The 26991-nt window shown below is 42.4% G+C and overlaps 1 protein-coding gene across 2 annotated transcripts in view; it reads left to right on the top strand.

The window, feature by feature from the left end:
* The first annotated feature begins 316 nt into the window (after positions 1-316).
* SLC2A12 (solute carrier family 2 member 12) overlaps positions 317-26991 on the top strand; it is a 66508-nt gene continuing 39833 nt past the window's right edge. For both annotated transcript variants that reach the window (XM_035296747.3, XM_035296746.3), the window contains exon 1: positions 317-574. In XM_035296747.3, the coding sequence (XP_035152638.1) occupies positions 460-574 (115 nt within the window). In that variant the 5' untranslated portion in view covers positions 317-459. The remainder of the gene's footprint in view (positions 575-26991) is intronic.

The raw sequence follows: 26991 nt of genomic DNA, 5'->3' as shown, positions 1-26991 counted from the left end.
ATTGTTCTTCTTTCTGCAAGATTAACTGATACCATCTGTGAGTATTCTATCCCCACTCTCAGCTTGCATTTAAATCTGCATGTTTCTTTTCTCTCCCTCTTTTCAAAGGTGCTAGAATACAAGAGCTACCCTTAGCTAATGGCCAAACACTGCGCCTGAGCTCTCTTTCTTTTAACCCCTTGCTTCCCACTCTGCATCTAAAGGCAAAAACAATCCTCTGACCCGCGGCCCTCCCCCTGCCTGTGATAGGCTGCTTGGAATAGCAACAGCCTGTGTCACCGAAAAGGGCAAAGCCTTCGGAAATAGAAACAAAGTTGGTCACAAATCAGATTAGCTTTGCCGAAGTTTTTCCCCACACTCTTCTTTAGCGTGCTATTATGGGGAAAGTGACCACTTTTGGCAGCGGGGGTGGTCGGGGCGGTTTGGTGGCAGGGGAGCGGCTGTAACTTCTACGTGACCATGGTACCTGTTGAAAACACGGAGGGCCCCAATCTGCTGAACCAGAAGGGGACAGCGGTGGAGACCGAGGGCAGCTACCGAGCCAGCGGCAGCCGGCATCCTCCCTGGGCGAGAGGTAAAGTGAGCCTGCAGGGCTCGGGTGACCCGCAGAGGAGCAAGCTGAACTCGCCTCCCAAGTCGTGTGTGTGTCTGTGTGTGTGTGTGTGTGTGTGTGTGTGTGTGTACGCCGCGCGCGCGCATATAGGCACGCTGCATGCGTGGAGGGAAGGGGACAGGGTCTGGTGGGACGTGGGATAGCTCGGAGCTGTAATGTTGTGAAGATTGAAGTCTTGGTGCGTGCCAAGAAAATACAGGTTACACATCCACCACTGGTATGATGAGTCCCTTTGACTGTGTTTACATAATACAATGTATGGATCTTTTTCATATTGGAAAGGTCCACCTGCAAAGACAGTCTCGTTTGTAAACACACACAGGCACACACATGCCCACACTTTTTCATTTATTGTCACAAATGGACGCTGTGTCACCAGTTGACATTATAACCACTGTTTTAAAAATCAGTATTTCAAACAGGCTTCATAAAATTATTAGTTATGTAATCAATGAGAACACAAACTTCCTTTTTAAATTCCCGGCACGTTTGCGATGGATTTGAGCGTTATTCAGAGCCTGAAACGCTTGCTTTGCTGGATTCTGCCTTCTTTAAAACTGGCCTTGCAAACTGAGGTTTGTTTGCTGTGTTGTCCTTCTAGAGGTGAAATTTGGAAAAGTTTTAATTCATTTCAGTGCTCTTTGCTAAATCAGAGGCTGGCCTTCACTTGCATATGTACTGTTTCCACAAACACATTGTACACTTTTTGCTGCCTCTTCCTGTTCATTTAGTATGTGGTGAAAGGAATTGAAAGTACTTGAAATATGAAATGGCAACAAACACAATTAATCTTCTCTTTCCTACTACTTTCCTCAGCTGTGTCTTCTTAATCAGATGTTACATTCCCAAGCAGCATATAGGAATTTCATGCAAAATCCAATACACCAAATGATACAAAAGACATTTGCCTTTCTCTTGGGAATGGTCCTAACACTGATGTTTGCCTTGTGGGTTTGTCTGATCTTGCGGAATTGAACCTGTGATCCCTCACATCGAGGCAGGAAGCGACCCTCTTCAGGAGTGGAGAAGCCCTCCATCTTCCAGGTCCTGCGCTCAGGTTTCTCTTGCTTTCTCACTTCCCATCAAGAATGAGGCCAGGCATGATGGGTCATGCCTGTAATCCCAGCACTTTGGGAGGCCGAGGTGGGCAGATCACTTGAGGCCAGGAGTTCAAGACAAGCCTGGTCAACAGAGCTGAAACCCCATCTCTACTAAAAATACAGAAAAAAAAAAAAATAGCTGGGCATAGTGGCACGCACCTGTAATCTCAGCTACTCGGGAGGCTGAGGCACAAGAATCGCTTGGAGGTTACAGTGAGCTAAGATCGCGACATTGCACTCCAGCCTGGGTGACAGAGAAAAACTCTGTCTAAAAAAAAGAAATGAATATCTAGGATCATCTTTCAATATGGTCTGCCGTCTCTTATGCAAAGGCACCCTTTTCTCTGAGTGCTTGCTAGTCACTACTCACTGGCTCACAAGTTCCTTAAGAGCAGACAAAGAAAATTTATATTTGGAAATAAAGGGAGAGAGTTGCAAAGTTCTTTTCTCCAAACTCCTGGGAATATGAGCTGCAGTGTAGACTGCAGAGCAAGCTGAGGTGGTGATGTTAACAAAAGGGCCGGCTAAATAGAGTCAGTGATAATGTCACAAAGAAGATGAAAAGAAACTCTTGCCTAGGAAGGGCCTTTGTAGTAACCATTAAAAATGAACTGTTTATTTTGATATGGCTTTGAAGGTACAATGTGCTCTTAATAGCTTGTATTGTACAAGTTCGCAATTATCCAGAAGAAAGATCATGTATATTTATATTTACAGAAGTTGGATACCTGCCCAAAATTCAACTTAAAGTGCAGCTATTTATGTTGTTGTAAAGAAACAATTAACAAATAAGTACCATAAATGATCTTTCAAATTTAATTTTAAATGAACTTTTATTATATAGAAGAGAAAGCCTAAATGTTTCCTTAAAATGTCAGATGAATACAACTTTGATTTGTGCTATATATAATATGCATTTAGATGAACTTGAACCTTTTATTTTCTACTTTTGTAAATTTTCTTAACTTGTCTTAAACGTCTTTTGGCACCCAAAAGCAATTATACATACATATTTATAAATGAATTCATGCTGCAGACTTGCTGTACGGTTTTCACAAGTGACTTAAAGTCTCCATTCATTAATACAATGGGATTGTATCTTCATCTGTCTTAGGAAGGTCTTGAGATTTAATGAGATAATATTTGTCAAATACTCCTTTGGCTTTTTTATGTTTTAAACTTCTATAGCTGCTTTCATCTAAGAAATTCAGAGTATTTAAATTATGCTCAACAATTATCGTAATACTTCTGCATTTGAAGGTAGCAAGCTTTTCTATATTCCTAGGTGGAAAAATCAAAGCATAAAGAGGAATGAGTTATATAACTCGGGACAGGGTAATTAAATCATGTGAGATACTGAAAAACAACAACCAAAAGACAACCCCTAAGCTCTGCAGTTGAACTCCCTTGATGCTACTGTGCACAATGAAAAATTTTGGCAGGTCTTTCTTGACTAACCCTCTTTAACTGAAAAGAATGCTTTGTTCCAATGGCTAGAAGCTAATGAACTTAATTCATTTTCAATAAACTGTGACTCCAACTGGTAGCATTTTTAGTAAATTTTTTCAGCTTTCATGGACATGTTTCAATCCATCTTATTATAGGGCAGGAGTAAGCTCAGTTTGAAATTCTGGTGCCTAGAGTTGACAACAGATATAGGTGATGTGAGATACTAGACAGCTAGAGCATCTCACACAAGGGAAACCTGAGGTCAGAAGATGTGTGATTGGCCCAAGGTCACACAGAGGATGGTCCAGAATTGATCCTGGTGGGCTCTGGCCCAGGAGATTCAATACTGACTTCTTCTTTAGCTCCCAGTCTTCCTTTATTTCATGATCCAAACAGTTGGCTGGGAGAGAGGCCTCTTTAGTTTCCCTTAACCCCCATGTGCCCAAAGGTTCAGAAACCAAGAACAGTATTTACTGTATGAGTGCAGGTGGTCAGCACTGCAGAACTCTAAAACGGGACTCACGGACCCAGCTGAAAGGACAGTCCTTCATCCCCTCTGAATGTCACAGTCTGAATTAGGAAATACACACTTCGGCTCAGCAGATGAACATTCTAAGGCAGTTATTCCCAAACACTTTGAAAGCTGTGAACTCCTTTTTCCTAAATAAAAGCTGGGCAGGTGGTGAGTATGTAAGATGTAACTGTAACTATGTTCCTACTGAGTGCTGTTCTCCCAGGTTTAGCTTAAACTGGGCCCGCTGGAATTTCGTCAGGGCTGACTTTCTCAGGCTTGGTTAGTCGGCTCTAGGGGACGTCAACTTGTAAGAGAGACGGAGGAGACTTTTGGAAACAAACTCATCCCCAGGGAAGAGAAAGTCAGGCCAACCAGCTTGACCTTATATCAGTGCTTCAGTTGTGAGAAGACAGATCATGGTAAGAGGCCAGTTACCTTGGGCAGACCTGGGCATCTCAGAGTTTTTGAGATGCTGGGCCATTCCCATTTTTCCACACTTTCTATATATTACAAAATAAACAAGCCTGGAAACCCATGACAAAAATTACAGTGCTTTAAAAACATATATATTTAACAAGTCAATGTCTGATAACAATGATTATGTCTACTGTGATACATATTCCCAAGGGAATAACATGATTTTTTTTTTTTTTTGAGACTAAGTCTTACTTTGTCACCCAGGCTGGAGTAAGGTGGTGTAATCTCGACTCACTGCAATCACTCTCCCCACGGTTCAAGTGATTCTTGTGCCTCAGCATCCTAAGTAGCTGGCTAATTTTTGTATCTTTACCATGCCAGTCAGGCTGGTCTCCAACTCCCAACCTCAGGTGATCCGCCTGCCTCGACCTCCCAAAGTGCTGGGATTACAGGTGTGAGCCACTGTGCCTGGGCTGGAAATGACAAGATTTTTAGACGTGTTCATTTATGGAGGACAGCTTGCTCTTCTGTGTGGTCAGGAGACCAGATTTAAAGATGAACATCTCCCTTTTCAGTCCAGACAGCGTATCTCTGTGGCTGTACATTTACCCTCACTTGGAAATCACATCGAAAGTCTAGATTTGAGGCTTTTCACCACTGTGAGTGTTGGGCAAATGGCTCCTCTGGGATCTCCTGGGAAGGGGGGAGGCTGTCGACATGGTGGGAGCTGTTTCACTGCAAACTCTGGGTGCCATGCGTCACACGCAGCAGTGGTCTTGCCCCTCTCTAAGGAACTGTCAGCCAGAGACAGCCGAGAGGCTGCCACAGACCCCCTCCTGGGCTCTGAAGCAGCAGCAGACACATGCTGCAAAAAGCCTGTCCTGCCAGGGCCTGGCAGACCCAGACCAAGCCAGCCTGAGAGCAGCCAGCCAAGCGGTGGGGCCCACCTGGGCAGGTTGAGATTAGCTGGCACACACCAGCATGCCTGAACCAGTTTTTAAAGCCATTCTGATAGGTCGGTGCCTCTGTTCCAGTTGTTAAATATTTTCAACATTGCTGTTCTCTCTGCCAGATTACCAACAGTTGCTGAGGCAGCTGAGAGCCCAGGAATAGGCCTGGTGGTAGCTGGTAGGACCTGAATATGAGCCCACAGGGTATCTTGTGAATTCTCAGGAGGGTCATCTTTAGTGGTCTAGAGCTTACATTAGTTGATAGAGACAGAACTCAGAATACACTTGGAGCAGCTGAAGGAAGCTGAGATTTGCATATGTATATAAAAGATGAATCTGCCAATTTTAAAATGCAATTTTTAATTCCTGTAGGTGTGAGGATTTTATTATTCATTCAAGAATAGTTCGTTTTTGAATCATGATTTCATAGGTAGCTTTTTCTCAGTACTATTATCTACCCTTCAGGTTAAAAAAGTTCTGAGGGCGCTAAAAGGCTCCATTACTGTGCAACAATTTAAACAGTTATTTACTCAGAGTGTGTGAGAAGGAACTGGTTTCATAAGGTTTTGAAAGTGAGCAGAGTCAGAGCTCCTTCGTTCAGTTTTCTCATGAACAGTCGTCCCCAGAGGGTGAGTTATTGAAAAAGTAATGCAATGGAAGTCACTTAAAAGACACCAAGTTAGGATAATGAGAAACGAAAAGTTGGAATTGGCTCCTTCCCAAGGGGTTATTTGATCAAATACCAAATGTGGATGATTTCTCATCCCTTCTTCCCTTAAAAAGTACTCAATCTCAGTTAAAGTTACTGAATGTGAAGTACCCCAAAATACTTCCCAGCTGAAACTGAGTAAAACATTTAGAGTAAATCATAAATTCAAATGTTTTTTTCTGTATTATTTTGTTTTGTTTTTGCACATTGGCATCATTTTCCTTCCCATGCCTTTTTAAAAAATATATATATTTTATTGCAGTTTAGGTTCTGGGGTACATGTGCAGATCATGCAGGATTGTTGCATAGGTACATACATGGCAATGTGGTTTGCTGCCTCCATCCCTCCGTCACCTGTATCTGGCATTTCTCCCCATGTTATACCTCCCCAACCTGCCTACCCTCCACTGTCCCTCCCCTGTTCCCCCTCAAGAGACCCCAGTGTGTGATGCTCCCCTCCCTGTGTCCATGTGTTCTCATTGTTCAACACCCTGCTATGAGTGAGAAGATGCGGTGTTTGATTTTCTGTTCTTGTGTCAGTTTGCTGAGAATGATGGTTTCCAGATTCATCTATGTCCCTACAATGGACACAAACTCATCATTTTTTATGGCTTCATAGTATTCCACGGCGTATATGTGCCACATTCTCCTTGTCAAGTCTATCATTGCTGGGCATTTGGGTTGGTTCTGGGTCTTTGCTCTTGTAAAGACTACAGCCATGAACATATGTGTGCATGTGTTTTTATAATAGAATTATTTATAATCCTTTGGATATATACCCATTAATGGGATTGCTGGGTCAAATGGAACCTCTATTTCTAGATCTTTGAGGAATCACCACACTGTCTTCCACAATGGTTGAACTAAGTTACACTCCCACCAACAGTGTAAAAGTGTTCCTATTTCTCCACATCCTCTCCAGCATCTGTTGTCTCCAGACTTTTTAATGATTGCCATTCTAATTGGCGTGAGATGGTATCTTAATGTATTTGATTTGCATTTCTCTAATGACCAGTGATGACGAGCATTTATTCATGTTTGCTGGCCTCATAAATGTCTTCTGAAAAGTGTCTGTTCATGTCCTTTGCCCACTTTTGAATGGGTTAGTTTTTTTCTTGTAAATCTGTTTTAGTTCTTTGTAGATTCTGAATATTAGCCCTTTGTCAGATGGGTAGATTGCAAAAATTTTTCCCCATTCTGCTAGTCACTGGTTCACCCTAATGATTATTTCTTTTGCTGTACAGAAGCTCTGCAGTTTAATTAGATCCTGTTTGTCTATTTTGGCTTTTGTTGCCAATGCTTTTGGTGTTTCAGTCATGAAGTCCTTGCCTGTGCCTATGTCCTGAATGGTTTTGCCTAGGTTTTCTAGGGTTTTTATGGTGTTAGGCCTTATGTTTAAGTCTTTAATCCATCTGGGGTTAATTTTAGTGTAAGGTGTCAGAAAGAGGTCCAGTTTCATCTTTCTGCACATGGCTAGGCAGTTTTTCCAACACCATTTATTAAACAGGAAATCCTTTCCCCATTGCTTGTTTTTGCGATGTTTGTCAAAGATCAGATGATTGTAGATGTGTGGTGCTGCCTCCGAGACCTCTGTTCTGTTCCATTGGTCTATATCTCTGTTTTGGTACCAGTACCATGTTGTTTTGATTACTGTAGCCTTGTAGTATAGTTTGATGTCGGGTAGCGTGATGCCTCCAGCTTTGTTCTTTTTGCTTAGGATTGTCTTGGCTATGCGGACTCTCTTTTGGTTCCATATGAAGTTTAAGGTGTTTTTTTCCAGTTCTGCGAAGATGGTCATTGGTAGCTTGATGGGGATAGTGTTGAATCTATAAATCACTTTGGGCAGTATGGCCATTTTCACAATATTGATTCTTCCTAACCATGAGTATGGAATGTTTTTCCATCATGTTTGTGTCCTCTCTTATTTCCTTGAGCAGTGGTTTGTAGTTCTCCTTGAAGAGGTCCTTTATATCCATTGTTAGTTGTATTCCTAGGTATTTTATTCTCTTTGTAGCAATTGTGAATGGCAGTTCATTCTTGATTTGGCTCTCTTTAAGTCTGTTATTGGTGTACAGGAATGCTTGTACAAAATGCTTGATTTTGTATCCTGAGACTGTGCTGAAGTTGCTTATCAGTATCAGGAGATTTTGGGCTGAGATGATAGGATCTTCTAAATATACAATCATGTCATCTGCAAATAGAGACAATTTGACTTCCTCCTTTCCTAATTGAATACCCTTTATTTCTTTTTCTTGCCTGATTGCTCTGGCTAGAACTTCCAATACTATATTGAATTGGAGTGGTGAGAGAGGGCATCCTTGTCTAGTGCCAGATTTCAAAGGGAATGCTTCCAGTGTTTGCCCATTCAGTATGATATTGGCTGTGGGTTTATAGTAAATAGCTTTTATTATTTTGAGATATCATCCATTGATACCTAGTTTCTTGAGAGTTTTTAGCATAAAGGGCTGCTGAATTTTGTTGAAGGCCTTCTCTGAATCTATTGATATAATCATGTGGTTTTTGCCTTTGGTTCTGTTTACGTGGTGAATTACATTTATAGACTTGTGTGTGTTGAACCAGCCTTGCATCCCCAGGATGAAGCCTACTTGATCGTGATGGATAAGCTTTTTGATGTGCTGTGGCAAATGGTTTGCAAGTATTTTATTGAAGATTTTTGCATCTGTGTTCATCATGGATACTGGGCTGAAGTTTTCTTTTTTTGTTGAGTGTCTGCCTGGTTTTGGTATCAGGATGGTGTTGGTCTTATGAAATGATTTGGGAAGAATTCCCTCTTTTAGAATTGTTTGGAATGGTTTCAGAAGGTGTGGTACCAACTCCTCGTTGTATGTCTGGTAGAATTCGGTGGTGAACCCATCTAGACCTGGGCTTTTTTTGGTTGGTAGACTATTAATTGCTGCCTCAACTTCAGCCCTTGTCATTGGTCTATTCAGGGTTTCAACTTCTTCCTGGTTTAGGCTGGGGAGGGTGCAAGTGTCCAGGAATTTATCCATTTCTTCCAGGTTTACTGATTTGTGTGCATAGAGTTGCTTGTAGTAATCTCTGATGGTAGTTTGTATTTCTGTGGAATCGGTGGTGATATCCCCTTTATCATTTTTTATTGCATCTATTTGATTATTCTCTTTTATTTTTTATTAATCTGGCTAGTGGTCTATTTTATTGATCTTTTGAAAAAAACAGCTCCTGGATTTATTAAGTTTTTGAAGGGCTTTTTGTGCCTCTATCTCCTTCAGTTCTGCTCTGATCTTAGTTATTTCTTGTCTTCTGCTAGCTTTTGAGTTTTTTTGATCTTGCTCCTTTAGCTCTTTTCATTTTGATGATAGGGTGTCGATTTTAGATCTTTCCTTGCTTCTCATGTGGGCATTTATTGCTATAAATATTCCTCTAGTCATTGCTTTAAATGTGTCCCAGAGATTCTGGTACATTGTGTCTTCATTCTCATGGATTTTGAAGAACATCTTTATTTCTGCCTTCATTTCAGTGTTCATCCAGTCAACATTCAAGAGCCAGTTGTTCAGTTTCCATGAACTTGTGCAGTTCTGAGTTAGTTTCTTAATCCTGAGTTCTAATTTGATTGCACTGTGGTCTGAGAGACTGTTTGTTATGATTTCCATTCTTTTGCATTTGCTGAGGAGTGATTTACTTCCAATTATGTGGTCAATTTTAGAGTAGGTGTGATGTGTGCTGAGAAGAATGTATATTCTGTGGATTTGGGGTAGAGAGTTCTGTAAATATCTATTAGGTTTGCTTGGTCCAGATCTGAGTTCAAGTCCTGGATATCCTTTTAAATTTTCTGTCTCATTGATACGTCTAATATTGACAGTGGAGTGTTAAAGTCTCCCACTATTATTGTGTGGGAATCTAAGTCTCTTTTTAGGTCATTAAGAACTTGCTTTATATATCTGGGTGCTTCTGTATTCAGTATATATTTAGGATAATTAGCATTTCTTGTTGCATTGACCCTTCTACCATTATGTACTGCCCTTCTTTGTCTCTTTTGATCTTTGTTAGTTTAAAGTCTATTTTATCAGAGACTAGGATTGCAACTCCTGCTTTTTTTTTTTTTTGCCCTTCATTTGCTTGGTAAATCCTTCTCCATCCCTTTAATTTGAACCTATGTGTGTCCTTGCATGTAAGGTGCATTTCCTGGATACAGCACATGGATGAGTGTTGACTTTTTATCCAATTTGCCAGTCTGTGTCTTTTGATTGGGGCATTTAGCCCATTTACATTTAAGGTTAATATTGTTATGTGTGAATTTGATCCTGCCATTTTGATGCTAGCTTGTTGTTTTGCCCATTAATTGACACATTGTGTCAATGCTTTTTAACATTTCATATGTTTTTGGAGTGACTGGTACTGGTTGTTCCTTTCTATGTTTAGTGCTTCTTTCAGGAGCTCTTGTAAGGCAGGCCTGGTGGTAAGGAAATCTCTCAGCAATTGCTTGTTTGTAAAGGATTTTATTTCTCCTTCGTTTATGAAGCTTAGTTTGGCTGGATATGAAATTCTAGGTTAAATGTTCTTTTCTTTAAGGATGTTGAATATTGGTCCCTACGTTCCTCTTGCTTGTAGGGTGTCTGTGGAGAGATCCACTGTGAGTCTGAAGGGCTTCCCTTTGTGGGTAACCCAACCTTTCTCTCTGGTTGCCCTTAGGATGTTTTCCTTCATCAACCCTCGTGAATCTGACGATTATGTGCCTTGGAGTTGTTCTTCTTGGGGAATATCTTTGTGATGTTCTGTATTTCCTGGACTTGAATATTGGCCTGCCTTGCTAGGTTGGGGAAGTTCTCCTGGATAATATCCTGAAGAGTGTTTTCCAGCTTGGATTCATTCTCCCCGCCACATTCAGGTACACCTATCAAACGTAGATTAGGTCTTTTCCCATAATCCCATATGTCTTGGAGGCTTTATTCATTTCTTTTCACTCTTTTTTCTCTAATCTTGCCTTCTCATTTTATGTCATTGAGTTGATCTTCAATCTCTGATATCCTTTCTTCTGCTTGGTCGATTTGGCTACTGAAACTTGCATATGCTTCGTGACGTTCTCGTGCTGTGTTTTTCAGCTCCATTAAGTCATTTATATTCTTCTTCAAGCTGTTTATTCTCATTAGTATTTCGTCAAACCTTTTTTCAAGGTTCTTAGTTTCTTTGCATTGGGCTAGAACATGGTCTTTTCACTCAGAGAAGTTTGTTATTACCCACCTTCTGAAGCCTGTTTCTGTCAATTCATCAGACTCATTCTCCATCCAGCTTCATTCCTTTGCTGGTGAGGAGTTGTGATCCATTGGAGGAGGAGAGGAGGCATTCTGGCTTTGGGTGTTTTTATCCTTTTTTGCACTGGTTTCTTCACATCTTTGTGGATTTATCTACCTGTGGTCTTTATAGTTGGTGACTTTCGGATGAGGTCTCTGAGTGGACGTCCTTTTTGTTGATGATGAAGTTATTTCTTTCTGTTTTTTAGTTTTCCTTCTAACAGGCCCCTCTGCTGTAGGACTGCTGGAAGCCCACTCCAGACCCTGCTTGCCTGGGGATCATCTGCAGGGGCTGCAGAACAATAAGGGTTTCTGCCAGTTTCTTCTTCTGTTATCTTCATCCCAGAAGGATACCTGCCAGATGTCAGCCTGAGCTCTCCTTAATGAGGTGACCCTTTGGATATATGGGTGTCAGAAAGCTGCTTGAGGAGACAGTGTATTGGAGCTCAAGTGCTGAGCTGTGAGCTCCATTGTTCTGATCAGAGCTGCTGGGCAGGTACATTTGCATCTCCTGCAGCAGAACTCATAACCTCCTTTATTCCCAGGTGCTCTGTCCCGGGAAGGTGGGCCCTTATTTATTCCTGACATGCTGCTGCCTTTTTCCAGAGCTGCCCTGCCCAGCAGGGAGGTAGCCTAGTCACAGTCTGCCAGCAGAGGCATTGCTGAGCTGCCCTGGGCTCTCCCCAGCTGCTCTGTGAACTTCCTTGTGGTTTTGTTTATAGAGGTTTAATTAGAACTGCCTTGGTAATGACATTCAGCCTCAGTAATGGTGGATTGCCTCAGTAATGGTGGACTGCCTCAGTAGTGGCGGACTGCCTTGGTAATGGTGGACCCCTTCCCCCCACAGAGCTGGACCATCCTGGATCCAGCTGTGCTTGCTGGGAAACTCTGAATCCAGAGAGTTTCAGATTGCTGGTCTTTGTGGGGGTGGGACCCACCAAGCCAGATCACCTTGCTCCCTGTTTCAGTCCCCTTTTTTTTCAGTTGAATGGGTGGCTCTGTCTCCTGGGCGTTCCAGGTGCCACTTGAAAGGGCACCGGGATTTGTGTGAGTTTTTGTGTGGAGACCCATAGCGCCAAGCAGAAACAGCCATGCTGGAACCTTGTGGCACTTTTCAGCCCAGGAATCTCCTGGTCCATGGACAGCAATAATTCGTTTGGAAATGTGGTGATCACTCACCCTCTGCGTTGTTCTCTCTGGGAACTGCACTCCAGAGCTATTCCTATTCAACCGTCTTGGATCAGCCTCCATAATTCTTTTTTAAAATTTAAGACAGAGTTTTACTCTGTTACCCAGGCCGGGAGTGCAGTAGCGCTCTCAGCTCACTGCAACCTCTGCCTCTGGGGTTTAAGCAGTTCTTGTGCCTCAGCCACCCGAGTAGCTGGGATTACAGACACGCACCACCACACCTGGCTAATTTTTGTATTTCTCTTTTTTAGTAGCAATAGGATTTCACCATGTTGCCCTGGCTGGTCTCGAACTCTTGGCCTCGAGTAATCCACCTGTGTCAGCCTCCCAAAGTGCTGGGATTACAGGTGTGAGTCATTGCCCCCCCAGCTTAATTATTCTAAACAACTTGGTAGAAATGATAATAAGACTAAAATAATTTATTACATCATTCTAGTTTTAGGAGATTTTATTATTTTTGAACAATGATTCATTTTATACTGTTTTCTCAAAGTTTCTGGAAGAAAAATGTAATTCTTCCTTTGACTTTCAGGAATTTACATTTTAAAGTAAAGCTAGTGTAATTTAATTTTAAACTGTTATATCGTGATTGCCTTGGAAGTAGCTGTTTCTCAGACAACTCATGACTCAGGTTTTCCTGGTCTCACTGTGCTCTGGAGTGGTTAGCAGTGCCCATTATTATTTTATACAAAATGTCTTGCTCCTGCACACATCTCCACACTTGATGGAATTTGGAGTCGGGAGTTATGTGCAATGCTAATTAAAAAACCATGACATATCAGCTTCACGTGTGCAAAGTTTTTGAAGAATAGGGTTAAAGGAAGTTGTAATTAGGGTCAATTTGTGTGGTAAGAGGGCATCCTCACACTAATGAAATGTTTTATTTATATTGGGAAACTAAGCTGCAGAAACCTTCAGACAAAATCACAGGAGGAATTTTTTATGCTGCAAGCCCAATTATGTAGGTACTGCCAATTTTCAAAGCAAAGGAATTCAAGAATTTATGAAAGACACAATTGTTATGTGGGAAACAAGGTATTATTTTATTTCTGTTGCAATCAGTAAAAGACTGTTTCAAAGTTTTACCTCCGTATTATGAAGATTTTACCTTTTAGATTCAGATTAAACTAACTTTTGTTGAATGATTCTTGTAGACCAAGTGCTTCTATTGCTGTTATCCCTTCAGATTTTTACAACAACCTAATGGGGCACCCATTTCACAGATAAGAAAACTGAGGCTAAGAACAACATCCAAAATTTACCAATCACTTACTACCAGGTACCAGGCACTCTTATGTCTCATTCATTCTTACAACTCTACAAAGGAGGCAACATTATTATCTTTTTAAAAAAATATTTTATTTTTATTTATTTATTTTAAAAACATTGATTTTATTGCACTTTAGGTTCTGGGGTACATGTGAAGGACATGCAGGATTGTTGCATAGGTACATACATGGCAATGTGGTTTGCTGCCTCCATCCCCATTACCTGTATCTGGCATTTCTCCCCATGTTATCCCTCCCCAACTCCCCACCCCACACTGTTCCTCCCCTAGTCCCCCCACAACAGACCCCAGTGTGTGACGCTCCCCTCCCTGTTTCCATGTGTTCTCACTGTTCAACACCCACCTATGAGTGAGAAGATGTGGTGTTTGATTTTCTGTTCTATGTCAGTTTGCTGAGAATAATGGTTTCCAGATTCATCCATGTCCCTACAAAGGACCCAAACTCACCATTTTTTATGGCTGCATAGTATTACATGGTGTATATGTGCCACATTTTCCCTTTCCAGTCTATCATCGATGGGCATTTGGGTTGGTTCCAGGTCTTTGCTATTGTAAACAGTGCTGCAATGAACATACGTGTGCATGTGTCTTTATAATAGAATGATTTATAATCCTTTGGCTATATACCCAGTAATAGGACTGCTGGGTCAAATGGAATTTCTATTTCTAGATCCTTGAGGAATCGCCACACTGTCTTCCACAATGCTTGAACTAATTTATACTCCCACCAACAATGTAAAAGTGTTCCTATTTCTCCACATCCTCTCCAGCATCTGTTGTCTCCAGACTTTTTAATGATCGCCATTCTAACTGGTGTGAGATGGTATCTAATGTGGTTTTGATTTGCATTTCTCTAACATTATTATCTTTATCTTATGAATGAGGACACAGAGAGACAAACCTTAAGGGACTTGTCAAAGTCTAGTCGGTAACTAATTAGGACTCTGATTCGAGACTGTCCTTCACCTTTAAGCCCAGGTTCCTCTTGGAAAGAAGCAAAGGGACTTATCCGAGGTAGCACAGATATTAGATGACAGCACAGTGATCTGAACCTCACTTTTTTCAGCCCAGTCCAGTCCAGTCCACAGTTGCTCTCTTGACCAATATTACCAGCCAGCACTGATGTTTCTACTTTCTGATCTGTGAATGCTGGTTACAGTTACACTCATTTCAGGACTTGTTTGCATTTTATTTTAGCTACTTCCCTAATTTTTTATGTAACACATTTTTCTAAAGGATTATAATTTTCTGGGTAAGATATATATTTCATGCACTTATCGGAGCTCTGAGATGACTGATAGTGCTTGGAAAGTTCTGTGCAATTTATGATAGGTAGGAATCATGCCTTTTTCTCTGTTATTTCCAGTCTACACATCAGGGATCACATCCATGTGGCACAAGTGCTACCTTCTAGTGCGATCAAATCCAGATGTAACCTAGGAAACATCTCAACACGATGCTGTCAGTACCCACGAAGGTTGATTGCAGTAGCCATCAGACAAACCTTGCCTGCTGGACAGTGCTGGCACACAGTATGTGCTTAATTGTTTAGGGAGTCAATGAGTGAAGAAGCCATTGCTGAACAGCTTGTCCTGACCCTTTCTTCTATTTTTTCTACCTCTGGGTTCTCTTAGCCTTTTATTCTGTCTTTCTCTTTCTCTGTCTCACTCTCTCTCATCAGAATCCCTCCTTTATATTAGATAAAGATATAGATATAGAGCACTTCAGCCTTTTCTCCCTTCCTCTCCCTCTCTCCCATAGGCCGTCTTTCCATTATCACCATGATAATGATGAGCTTAACCCTTAACATTCAGGTGGCCATTTAGGTTTTAATTTTAGTAAATTGTTCGTCCTAAAGGAAGTTTCATTCACAGGCTTCACAAAATTTTTTTTGTTGAGACAGAGTCTTGCTCCGTCATCAGGGTAGAGTGCAGTGGCATGATCTCGGCTCACTGCAACCTCTGCCTTCCAGGTTCAAGTGATTCTCCTGCCTCAGCCTCCCAAGTAGCTGGGATTACAGGCATGTACCACCACTGCCAGCTAATTTTTTTTGTTGTTGTATTTTTAGTAGAGGCAGGGTTTCACTATGTTGGCCAGGATGATCTCGATCTCTTGACCTCGTGATCTGCCTGCCTTGGTCTGCGAAGTGAGGGGATTACAGGTGTGAGAGGCCTCACAATATTATTTATGTTCTTCCCATTTCATTTCCTTAATTAAATAATTTTAAAAGCACTACTGATGATTATCAACCATTATTGAGTACAGGAACTTATTTTAAAATATAAAACCAACTTCAAATTCTCACATAATTGTCTTCACAGTTTTATATTTATTGATTAGAAAATATAGAGAAACAGAAAGCTGCTACGTACACACTAGCACATTGAAATTTTAAAAACAACTTTCCATCCCATTTATATATATTTGAAATTGCTAAGTACAGGTAAGTTTTTTACTATTTTTTTCAACATTAAATAATCTTCAGTGGCCTGGGGATCCTTTCTGAGATGTCGGTTTTCAAATGTCCATGGCTTACCACGGCTCACACACATTGAGCATCCTTTTCCTGGAGATGCCCGGGGACTCTGGGAAAGACAGCTGTGGGTTTGTTCTCCAGATTCCTTCTCTTTACTATCTATCGTCAAAAATATCCACAGACAGATGTGCAAAATCGCCACAGCATTGAAAGCCTGAATATTTGTCAATGAGTTAGGATTTAACAGTAAATAAAACAGGGATCCTAATGAATAAGATTGGGTGTAAAATGTTGAATTCCCATAGACTTCCACTGTGCATCCTCATTTGACAGAGATGGAACCTTCACCAAGCGAGGAAGAAGAAGAGCACCACAGACCCGCAGAGCTGCTTTCTCTGAGGGTCAGAAGTTCTTGCCCTAACACCGGATTCTTCCAACCCCATCCCCCATCCTGTCATTATCACTTCCCTTTCTTTCTCTCTCTCTCTTTTTTTTTGAGACAGCTTGCTTTGTTGCCCAGGCTGAAGTGCAGAGGTACAATTATAGCTTTTCGCAGCCTTGAAATCCTGGCCACAAACAATCCTCCTGCCTTACCTCCCAAAGCCCTGGGATTACAGGGGTGAGCCACCATGCCTGGTCACTTCTCTTTCTGTATCTCTACAGGGGCTCCAGTTTCCATGATTTCAACAACTCTGGGCTGAATACACAAGACAGTGACTCACTGCATTTTGATACATGAAACTAGTGTTAAGAAGAGACAAAGCCTATCAGAGCCACTGGAGCAATGCATTCTAGAAGTTCGTTTTGCACCCACAGTTTTTGACAAGTAAAGAACTACAGGCTGCTTTAAATAATCCAGGAATGATCCCTCTCATTTATAATCAGGGGACCAAAAGTGGAAGTAAAAAATATAAAAAAGTTTCTTTCTTGGTTCCATGAAACCATACCAAAAAAATAACACGCAGACATCAGAAAGTTGGCTAGCAGCTGTGCACATCAATTGCACCTCCAGTGCAAAAGACCTGAGAGGGGTTTCTAACTGCAACCACATGGCTAGAATAAGGTGCATCAGACACTGAATATACAACAGCCATTCCAATTCCCCTCTGATTTTCTACTCTTCCTATATGAGTAACTAAAAGATTCAGATATGCACTTGTCAATCTCTCTCATAGCCAAGTTTGACCAGTCATCCGCTGGTTCTGGTCAATGAAATATTAAGTAAGTCTTCCAGGGTGCTTCTGGAAAGTTTTCTCCCTAATAAAAGGAGTGAGGCACAGGAGAGCAAAACCTTTTCTCAGGCCTCCTTCTATTGTCTCCTGCCTATAGATCTGGTTGTGAGGGAACTTAATTCCTGGAGCTGCAGCAGCTGCCTTGCACATCTGATGACAAGCCAGGGGATAGCAGACAACCCTTTGAGGAAGTGGGAACGGAAGGTTGGGTACAGTATGAGTCCTTGGAGACAGCAAACCCAACTTTTTCTTTGGTTAATTAATCAATAAATGCCACTGTGATATAAGCTCCTGTTTTTCAGGGCTTGGGGTCTTTGCAATCTATGTTAGGCTGTTCTTGAATTGCTATAAAGAAATACCTGAGGACTGGTATAGTGGCTCAAACCTGTAATCCCAGCACTTTGGGAGGCTGAGGTGGGAGGATCACTTGAGCTCGAGAGTTGGAGACCAGCCTGGGCCACGTGGCAAAACTCCATCTCTATCAAAAATATAAAAATTAGCTGGGTGTGATGGCATGCACCTGTAGTTCCAGCTACTCGGGAGGCTGAGGTGGGGGGATCACTTGAGCCTGGGAGGTGTGGAGGTTGCAGTGAGTTGAGATTGCACCACTACATTCCAGCCTGTGTGACTGAGTGAGACCCTGTCTCAAAAACAAAACAAAAAAAAAAACAAACCTGAGATCGGGTAATCTATTTTAAAAGAAGAGACTTTACTGGCTTACTGTTCTGCAGGTTATACAGGAAGCATAGTAGCATCTGCTTCTGGGGAGACCTCAAGAAGCCTCCAGTCACGGCAGAAGGCAAAGGGGGAGCAGGCACATCACATGTGAAAGCAGGAGTGAGAGAGAGAGAGTGGGGGGAGGAGAGGAGCCATACACTTTTAAAACACCAGATCTCATCTGAATTCAGAGTCAGAACTCACTTATCACCAAGCAGATGGCCCAAGACATTCATAAGGGCCCTCATGATCCAAACACCTCCCACCAAGCCCTACCTCCAACATCAGGGATTAGAAATCAACCTGAAATTTGGTGGGAATATACATTAAAACAATATCATAGTCTTGGAATGGGACATCAATTATGATGAAAATAAAACTATATCATAGTCAAAAATATCATAACTGATTTGAGGGCTACATGAAGAGAATGAGCAAATCTGGTTATGGGCAAGTATGTTTCAAACGCAGAGGAAAAGAATGCATTCTAAGATTTCTGTTTGCAGGAAACGTAAATTAATTATGGAAAGCATCTGATTTCTGTTCTTAATATAATTTTTTAAGACAGACTGTGGCAAAAGATGTAAACCACATCTGAAGATAAGAATAAAGTGAGGTGCTGATAGAGCTTGCTGAGAACTGAGATGCAAATAGATCAATGACATGTAGAGTGGACAAGAATGAAATGGTAACAACAGAATCACTGTCTGAAATCTGTGATGTGGAGGATGAATATGAGAAGTTCTTCTAGGGTGCAGATAAAAAGAACAAGAGGATAGAGATGAAAGAGGAAATGAATATATTAAACTAACATATACATAATTATGCTTAAACATATAAGACAAAAATACTAGAGGAAATCTTTTCTAACTGGAAAAAGAACTCAAGAAGTAGCAGAAAATTTTAGAAGAAAACATACCAGACTTATCCTGGTGAAAGTGTTGAATTGAATAAAGGAAGAAAGGCTGGGCGTTGTAGCTCACACCTATAATCCCAGCACTTTGGGAGGCCAAAGCAGGTGAATCACCTGAGGTTAGGAGTTCGAGACCAGCCTGGGCAACATGGCGAAACCCCGTCTCTACTGAAAGTACAAAAAGTAGCTGGGTGTGGTGACAGGTGCCTGTAATCCCAGCTGCTAGGGAGGCTGAGGCAGGAGAATAGCTTGAACCCAAGGGTGGAGGTTGCAGTGAGGTGATATCATGCCACTTCACTTCTGCCTGGGTGAAAGAGTAAGACTCCATCTCAAAAAAGGAAGAAAGGATAAAAGAAAGAGCAGAAAGAGCCTGGGCGCAGTGGCTCACGCCTGTAATCCCCACACTTTGGGAGGGCGAGGCAGGTGGATCACCTGAGGCCAGGCATTCAGGACCAGTCTTGCCAACATGGTGAAGTCCTGTCTCTACTAAAAATACAAAAATAGGGGGCTTAGCGGCCCACACCTGCAATCCCAGCTATTTGGGTGGCTGACAGAGGAGAATCGCTTGAACCTGGGAGGCAGAGGTTACAGTGAGCCAGGATCCCACCACTGCACTCCAGCCTGGGCACCAGAGAGAGACTCTTAAAACAAAAAAAGCAGAAAGAAAAAGAATAAAAGTCATACACATAGGCAGAAAAAGTGAACCACAGAGCAAAGCACAGGAAAGTACTAATATGCAAATGTGAACAGTGTCCCCTCTTAATACCTCCTCAGCCAACAGGAGTGGGAGAATGTTCATTTCAGGGAAAGATGTCTGTGAAGGGTGCCACTAAATCAAACTCAGGGTTAGAAAACTAACAAAGAAAGAAAGCAACATTTCTGTATTTTTTCCGTAGAAAGTTCAAATGATAACAGATGTTGAGAGAGGCCAAAGTTCCTGTGGGTCCGAGTCTCACTGTGTGCTGAGGAGATCAGGGTGCAGGGGAGGGGTGGGAGATTGTGGCTAGATAAGGCTGCTTCCCAGTATTTGTCACAGGGGTGGCCACGCAGGGTCCAAGGCCAAGAAGCAGCCTGTTGGACATTTGGTTGGTTAGCTGGAAACACCACACCAGAACTCTCCCTGGGACGTGCCCTCTGGGAGGTTACAGGAGGTGAGCCTTCTGCTAAGCCCCTGCTCTCGTTCCTGGGGCATCCTGTAACTCTACTGAGCACTGGCCCCCATGATACAGACACTCCTGTTCCCAACATGCTCCCAGTCTAAGGCAGGATACAACCCTAATGAAATATAATCCAGGGTGCTGTAATACTTTGGATGTAAAGGCAAGAGAGAGAACGGAGAGTAAAGCCAATCCGGCCCAGTGCGGTGGCTCATCCCTGTATTCCCAGCACTTTGGGATGCCGAGGCAGTTGGATTATGAGGTCAGGAGATCATCCTGGCCAACGTGGTGAAACCCTGTCTCTACTAAAAATACAAAAGTTAGCTGGGCATGGGGGTGCACACCTGTAGTCCCAGCTACTCAGGAGGCTGAGGCAGGAGAACTGCTTGAACCTGGGAGGAGTAGGCTGCAGTGAGCTGAGATCGCTCCACTTCACTCCAGCCTGGGCGACAGAGCAAGATTCTATAAAAAAAAAAAGAAAGAAAGAAAGAAAGAAAGAAAGAAAGAAAGAAAGAAAGAAAGAAAGAAAGAAAGAAAAGAAAAAGAATTGGGTTTCTCTGGGCTGTGAAGAAAGGCGAGGGACTCTGCAGCTAGGGGAATAGCCTGAGTCTCAGCACAAACCTGGGAAAGAAGCACAGAAGATTCTGGAAACAGCTAGTGGTGCAGATGGGCTGCAGAGTTGGAGCCTGGAGAATGTTATGGAACCTGAAGACCTGATCCACTGAAATGGGGCTGCCAAACACGCTGTCTTAACAACTAGAGCACAATTCCATGCACAGGACTGAATTTAATAAAATATATAGTGTGACAATAAAACATTTTATGATCCCCGAAATGGTGCTATATGAGCTAGCTAACAATGCTGCTAAAACCTTCATAGAAACGCTAATGGATTGCTATTCAATTGCTAAATGTTTATGTGAAGATAAAGTTCGAAATACTAAGCATTATATAACACTACATATTAACCACAGTCTGTTGATACAACTGTGGGGAGTAGAGGTGCAAGGATCAGCATTGTAGGGTGTTGCTTTCATTCATTCATTTATTCACTTGACAAACATTGATTATTTACCAGGTGCCAGAAGGCTAGAGGTGAGAAGACAGGTCTCAGCAAGGCAAGGTTCTTGCCTTCAAGCAACTTCCAGTCCAATAGTGAAGACCAACAAGTCAATCAAAGAGTTCCTTTAAAGGAGACGGACTCTGAACATACACCATGTGTGCAGTGGGCGCTCATGGGCTGAGGAGTGGGCTTCAGAGATGAGGTGGTAGCAGAGACCACTGTTGAAAGATGAGTTGGGATCAAGGGCTTTCAGGGCGAAAGAGCAGAGGAAGGGCAGGCCATAGCCACAAGGCCATTTTTGGGAAACCGCAAGTTCTTGAACAAAACATGAAGCGAGGGTGGGGGGATCTTTTAAATTTGTGAAGCATTCACAGTTGGTCAAGCTATATAATTACCTGGCTGCCTGCCAAAAAAAAAAAAAAAAAAAAAAGACACACCTGTGTGTGCATGCGTTTCAGCTGGCTGTGGGATTTAGTCAGCTGGCATGTGTTTATTGCGTGTCCATTATGTCCATATGCAATAAAAGGCATATGGGGAAGAAAGAGAAGAGAGCATGCGGAAACTCAAATATTGTGGAAAATGGAGTGTTTCGTGCTGAGTGCCAGTTACAGTTGTGGTTTCATCTGACTCACCGTGACCAGCAGACAATGCAGCTATTGTGGTGGCTGGCACTGCAGTCTCACGGTGCCCTTGGTGCTCTTAGGCTGCGGGTCTCAGCTCCCATTTGCATAAAGCTGCTTGATTGTGTCACAGCTTTGATAGGAACAGTTTTACTTTACCACCTTAATAAAAAATTGTCATTGCATCAAAAGGCAAACTGGAAATCTTCCTCCTACTCCTGCTGCTGCACTTCCAGCAAAGCAGTGTGGGGACGGAAAGGTGTGATACCTTTCCTCACCCATCTCAAGGGTCACAGCTAACACTCCTATCACAGAAGACAGAGTGACAAGAGAAAAGTTGCATGTGACACGGGAGGCTTTCAAAATGAAGATCTGAAGACTCAGGGAAAAATGTGTTTTTTATGCTTAGGTTTGATGAAGAAAGGATGGGTGTGTAGAAATGTAATTGAACAAAAGGGTATGAGTGAATAGTAATAAACTGAAAGAGAAACCCAGCAAGGCCTGTCTGTTCAGATTCTTCTGGGCCTCACTGTGTGGCATTCCTTCTATAGAGGAATTCACTGTAGAGGGCAGGACTCCCATGAAATAGGGTTTCCAAGGGAAAAGGGAGAGAGCGGCCTTTCTATGTTTTATGATTTGCTTTGGGTCAGAGTGGTTTTGGTTTCTATGACCCACCTTGGGGAAAGGAATTCTGTTTTCATAACTCGCTTCAGGGGAAAATGGGAGAGGGTCAGAAAGACCTTGTTTCTGGCTGAATTCCTACAGCCAGCTGAAAAGCATGTATGCACACACAGGTTTGTTCGTTTTTTTTTTTTTTTTTGGCAGGCAGCCAGAGACCTTTCCTATGTCCAGTTCAAAGTACTCAGCACACCAGTGTGCTATACTTTGGGGTATCTTGTTCCGAGCCCCAACAGCAGGAAGAAGATAGGATAGGCCTAACCAAACTACCCGTGGGTACCACTTACAAGTCTCCAGGTAGTTTCCACTTCTGTGATGTCCACAAAAAGCCAAGAATTCCCTATGGCCCTTTTTGGGAGAACTGGGATATAAAGGAAGGGCCTCCGTGAAGCAAAGCCATGAACAAAATGGCTAGGAATGCTCTACTTCATCATTATTAAGGGCAGACTGACTTCGGGGCAGGGTATTTCTTGGAAAAGCACTCATTGCGAATCCTCATCTTACTCTGTCCTTCCGCACTGGCAACTTCTCCTGAGGCCACGTGGCTGCCCAAACTCTCACATCTGTGTGCACACAAACACAAACTCCACCTTCCTGCGAGGGCTTCAGACCACATTCTGATCTCTTGCTTCCTGTTCTCTGCCAGATTTCTTAGAAATAGGTATCTCTACTTTCCAGCATCCATAGGATAACATCTTGCTCTTGTTGTCTTCGCTAACCAGAACACAGAAAAAACCCACTGCTTATGCCTCTCTTCGTTGCTATGCCATGGTTAAGTAGCACCAGGAAAACGTCCTATGATGGAAGCCTTGAGGTACCAGAGCCACAATCTCAGAAGCGCTAAGGGTTAGCTTTATGCAGCGAATTCGAATTCAAAACCCTGAATGGGCAGGCTGAGGATCAAAGTGAAATTTTCAGCAGTCCTCAGCATCAGTAGTAAGGGAAGTGGGAAAGCTGGTTTGGGGCAGTATCCCTTAAAGCATATAATAGGGAAGATGTTAAAATTCAGACAACTGAGACCGTAGCTTAATTCTGTAACATGTAACTCCATGTTGGTAAGCCCTCCATGTGAGACTAGGGTCCTAGAATGATCTTGTGCAAGGTTTTAACCTCTTAAAGCCAAATTGCCCAGAGATAAGGAGATAGAATAGAAAGATGGATAGCAAGAAAGGGATATATGCTATAATATAGAAAATTGTAAAAGGCTTTTACAATTCACATAAAAATAATTATTTAATGTCTCTGAAGAATTATACTCCATGGGTTTCAAGGAGAACGTTGAGAAACTGGGATGGCTTCTAGACCCTTTGCATATATCCCCATTTGTCAGTGTGCTGTGAGTCCTGGCCCGAAGAACCAGGCAAATATCTAAGTCCAGAAGGCAGTAGAATATATTGGGTCCCTCTTCTGTCAGAAGCTCTTTCCTCCAGACAGAAGAAGTCAGCACTTAACAAACCACCTCGGGCTCTCTACGGTACGATAATGGAGCACCAAAGGAAGGAACTCTTGCAACTCAAGGCATTTTTCTCTTTCTAGGGACATAGTATTTTCCATCTAATGAAAGAGGAAAACAAGAAAGGGGAAGGAGAAGCACAGGGTAGCAAGGACAATCTTCTGCTGTCAAAGCAGTTCTGCCATTGCTTTCCCTGTGTCCTTAACCCCACAGCCCCAGGTGCCCCTGTCCCACTGCATGCCCTTCCCAGGTGCCTCACTCAGTCAGGCCTCCAAGGTGGTCCAGTCTCCAACTTCACTTGTTTCTCCAGTCAGAATATCAGAGACCAATCATCAACTGCCAAAACACATACACTAATCAACACAGCACACATAGATAAAATGAACAATGACAAGTAGAGATAAGAATAATAATGCAATATTCTTATCCAAATGTGAAGACTTGACCTAATTCCTGTCATAGAGGAATTCATTGTTGAGGACTTTAAGATCATATGGAAAAAAGAATATGGAAACCATGGACATGAATGAACCTAGAAGAGAGTACTTTAAAGTCATTTTGCATGCAAAAAAAGTAAAACAGCACATAAAATCAATAAATAATAGGTAATAGAGATATCACCAGAATATTAAGTATTTTGGGTGCAAAGACCACATTTGTTCTGTTTCACTGCTACGTATATATATATATATATATATTCCCCCAGTACCTAGGTAAGTGCCTGCCATGTAACCGTGCTAAATATTTGTTTTCTGATTAGCTAGATAAATTGCTGATTTAATTTTAATTTATTGGGTTTTGTTCAAAATGCTCATACATTTGCTTTATTTTTTGTGAGTTATTGTACCTTATTTGCTCCTCCATCTAAATATTCAGTGCTTTCTTCTCCTTATTTTTGGGGGTCCCAATTCCCATATCCTACCAGGATCCTGGAGATGGAAAATACCTCGAGCATTTGTGATAGAAAGAGATTTAGATCACCTTTCTGTGACCTGCTTATTCCACAAGAGCTGAGCGGCATTTTTAACTATGCCCTCCCCCAACCCTCAAAAGGCAGGGGTAAATAGCCTTAGCTCAGCCTATGAAAATGTGTGCCCGAGTACATTTCCAACGCATTTGACTTACATCTCAGTTCCGATTCTTCTCCATCTCCTTTGCAGGCACTACTCTTCTAAATGTGGGCGTTGCCTAGGTCCCAGTCATGATCCTGCTTCTCTTTCTCCTGTTTTATCTTCCTAAGTGATCTCACCCATTCCTGTGGCTTTAAATACCAAATGCATGCTGCTGGCTTCCAAATGTGTATGTCCAGGTTTGACCTATCTTTAAGCTCCAAATCTGTATACCCAGTCCCCTGCTTAATATTTTTAACTTAATGTCTTACAGGTAAAACAAATAAACCATTTTACTAAGTCCAAAATGAACTTTTGATTTTTACCCCTCCTCTTAATCACCCACTACCCACAACCAGTTCTATTCCTAATCTTCCCTATGTCGGTACCTTGCACTACATAGTATATAGTACAATGCTCTCCACACTTCTCAGTGGGTGTTGGCCCCATATAGTACTGTATCGAGTATATTGAATTTTATAAAATCACCCACCCAACCACTCAAGCCACAGAGCCATCCTGGGTTCTGACCCACTTACCCTCCATCTCCAATTCTTTAAAAAGTGTAATGTTTGTTTGTTTGTTTTTTGTTTTTTTTTGTGTGTGTGTGTGAGATGGATGGGGTCTTGCTCTGTTGCCAGGCTGGAGTGCAGCGGCACAATCGTGGCTCACTGCAACCTCTGCCTCCTGGGTTCAAGCAATTCTCCTGCCTCAGCCTCCTGAATAGCTGGGACTACAGATGTGCACCATCATGCCCAGCGAATTTTTGTACTTTTAGTAGAGACGGGGTTTTGCCATGTTGCCCAGGCTGGTCTCAAACTCCTGACCTCAGGTGATCCACCCGCCTTGGCCTCCCAAAGTGCTGGGATTATAGGCATGAGCCACTGTATCCAGCCTTGAATAAGTGTAGTGGTTTTTGGCTCCACAATAAGTCTTGAATCTGCCTATTTATCTCCAGGTCCACTCTTAACACCCCAGTATAAGCCACTATTATCTCTTGACCAAATCAAGGCAACAACCTCCTCCCTGCTACCAGTCTTGCCAGTCTTGCCTTTTGAAGCACTAATCTCTACATAGCAGCAAAGGTGACCTTTATAAAGAGAAAACCTATAGCGTCAATGCCTTCCACACCTCTCAATGGGTGTTGGCCCTATTACACTTGGAACACAATGAAAAGTCATTACAGTGACCGACAGGCTCTACTTGAAGTGCCCCCTCTGTACTTATCTAAATTCGCTGTAAGCCCTTTCCCTCCTACCTCTCCAGGCTCCTGGTGTGCCCCACACGGTACATGCTGGCCATCTGACAGCTCCTAAAACGAAATAAGAACTTTCCTGCCTTAGGGCCTTGGAAATTACTTTCTCCTGGGACTGAAAGACCCTTCCCTCTGCTACCTTTTGTTTTGTTTTGACAAGTTGCCAACATATAGCAAACATCTGTATTCTACCACCAAAAATTAAGAATTGTTAAGTTTTTGACATTTTTCCTTGGATTTGAACATTAACAAAAGAACAATACAAAGGTAAAGTCTCCTTGTTCTGCCTGTGTTCCATCCTCCTTTCTCCTTACTCAGAACAAGTAAGGGATATTGCTGGTTCTTTACGCTACATGCATTTCTTTCTTCCTTCTGTTTAGCAAAACCTTGACTTGTTAAGACATTCATGCACTGCCCATTCCTACCTCCACCCTCTGCCCCAGCACTCTCATGTGTGCAGGAGAGGCCGTTTGCAGCATGATTGTGGCCCAGGAGATAATAGGGCAAGTTTCCCGGAGGCTGTGTTTCATTTTGACCCAGGCTATCCAGCAGGGAGCTTGTAGCACATCTAGAGGCTCCTATCCTCTCTCTCCTGCCCTCAAAGGTTTGCCTTCAGAGAACTGGGATGGGACCACAAGAGCCAGGCTCTTTGAATTGCTGATCCACTGCCGAGGTCTGAACACTCTTGTTTGCTCAATCCTTACCATGTGTCACCGCTTATCTCAACATCACTGATTTAAACCAAAAACATCAACATCACAAGTAGAAGGAAACTGAACTTCCTACGTGTCTCCATGCCTCTCCTCCCAAAAAAAGAAAG

The sequence above is a fragment of the Callithrix jacchus genome, chromosome 4 (genome assembly GCF_049354715.1).
Source record: "Callithrix jacchus isolate 240 chromosome 4, calJac240_pri, whole genome shotgun sequence".
Lineage (NCBI taxonomy): Eukaryota > Metazoa > Chordata > Mammalia > Primates > Cebidae > Callithrix > Callithrix jacchus.
This window is presented reverse-complemented; position numbering and strand designations above follow the sequence as displayed.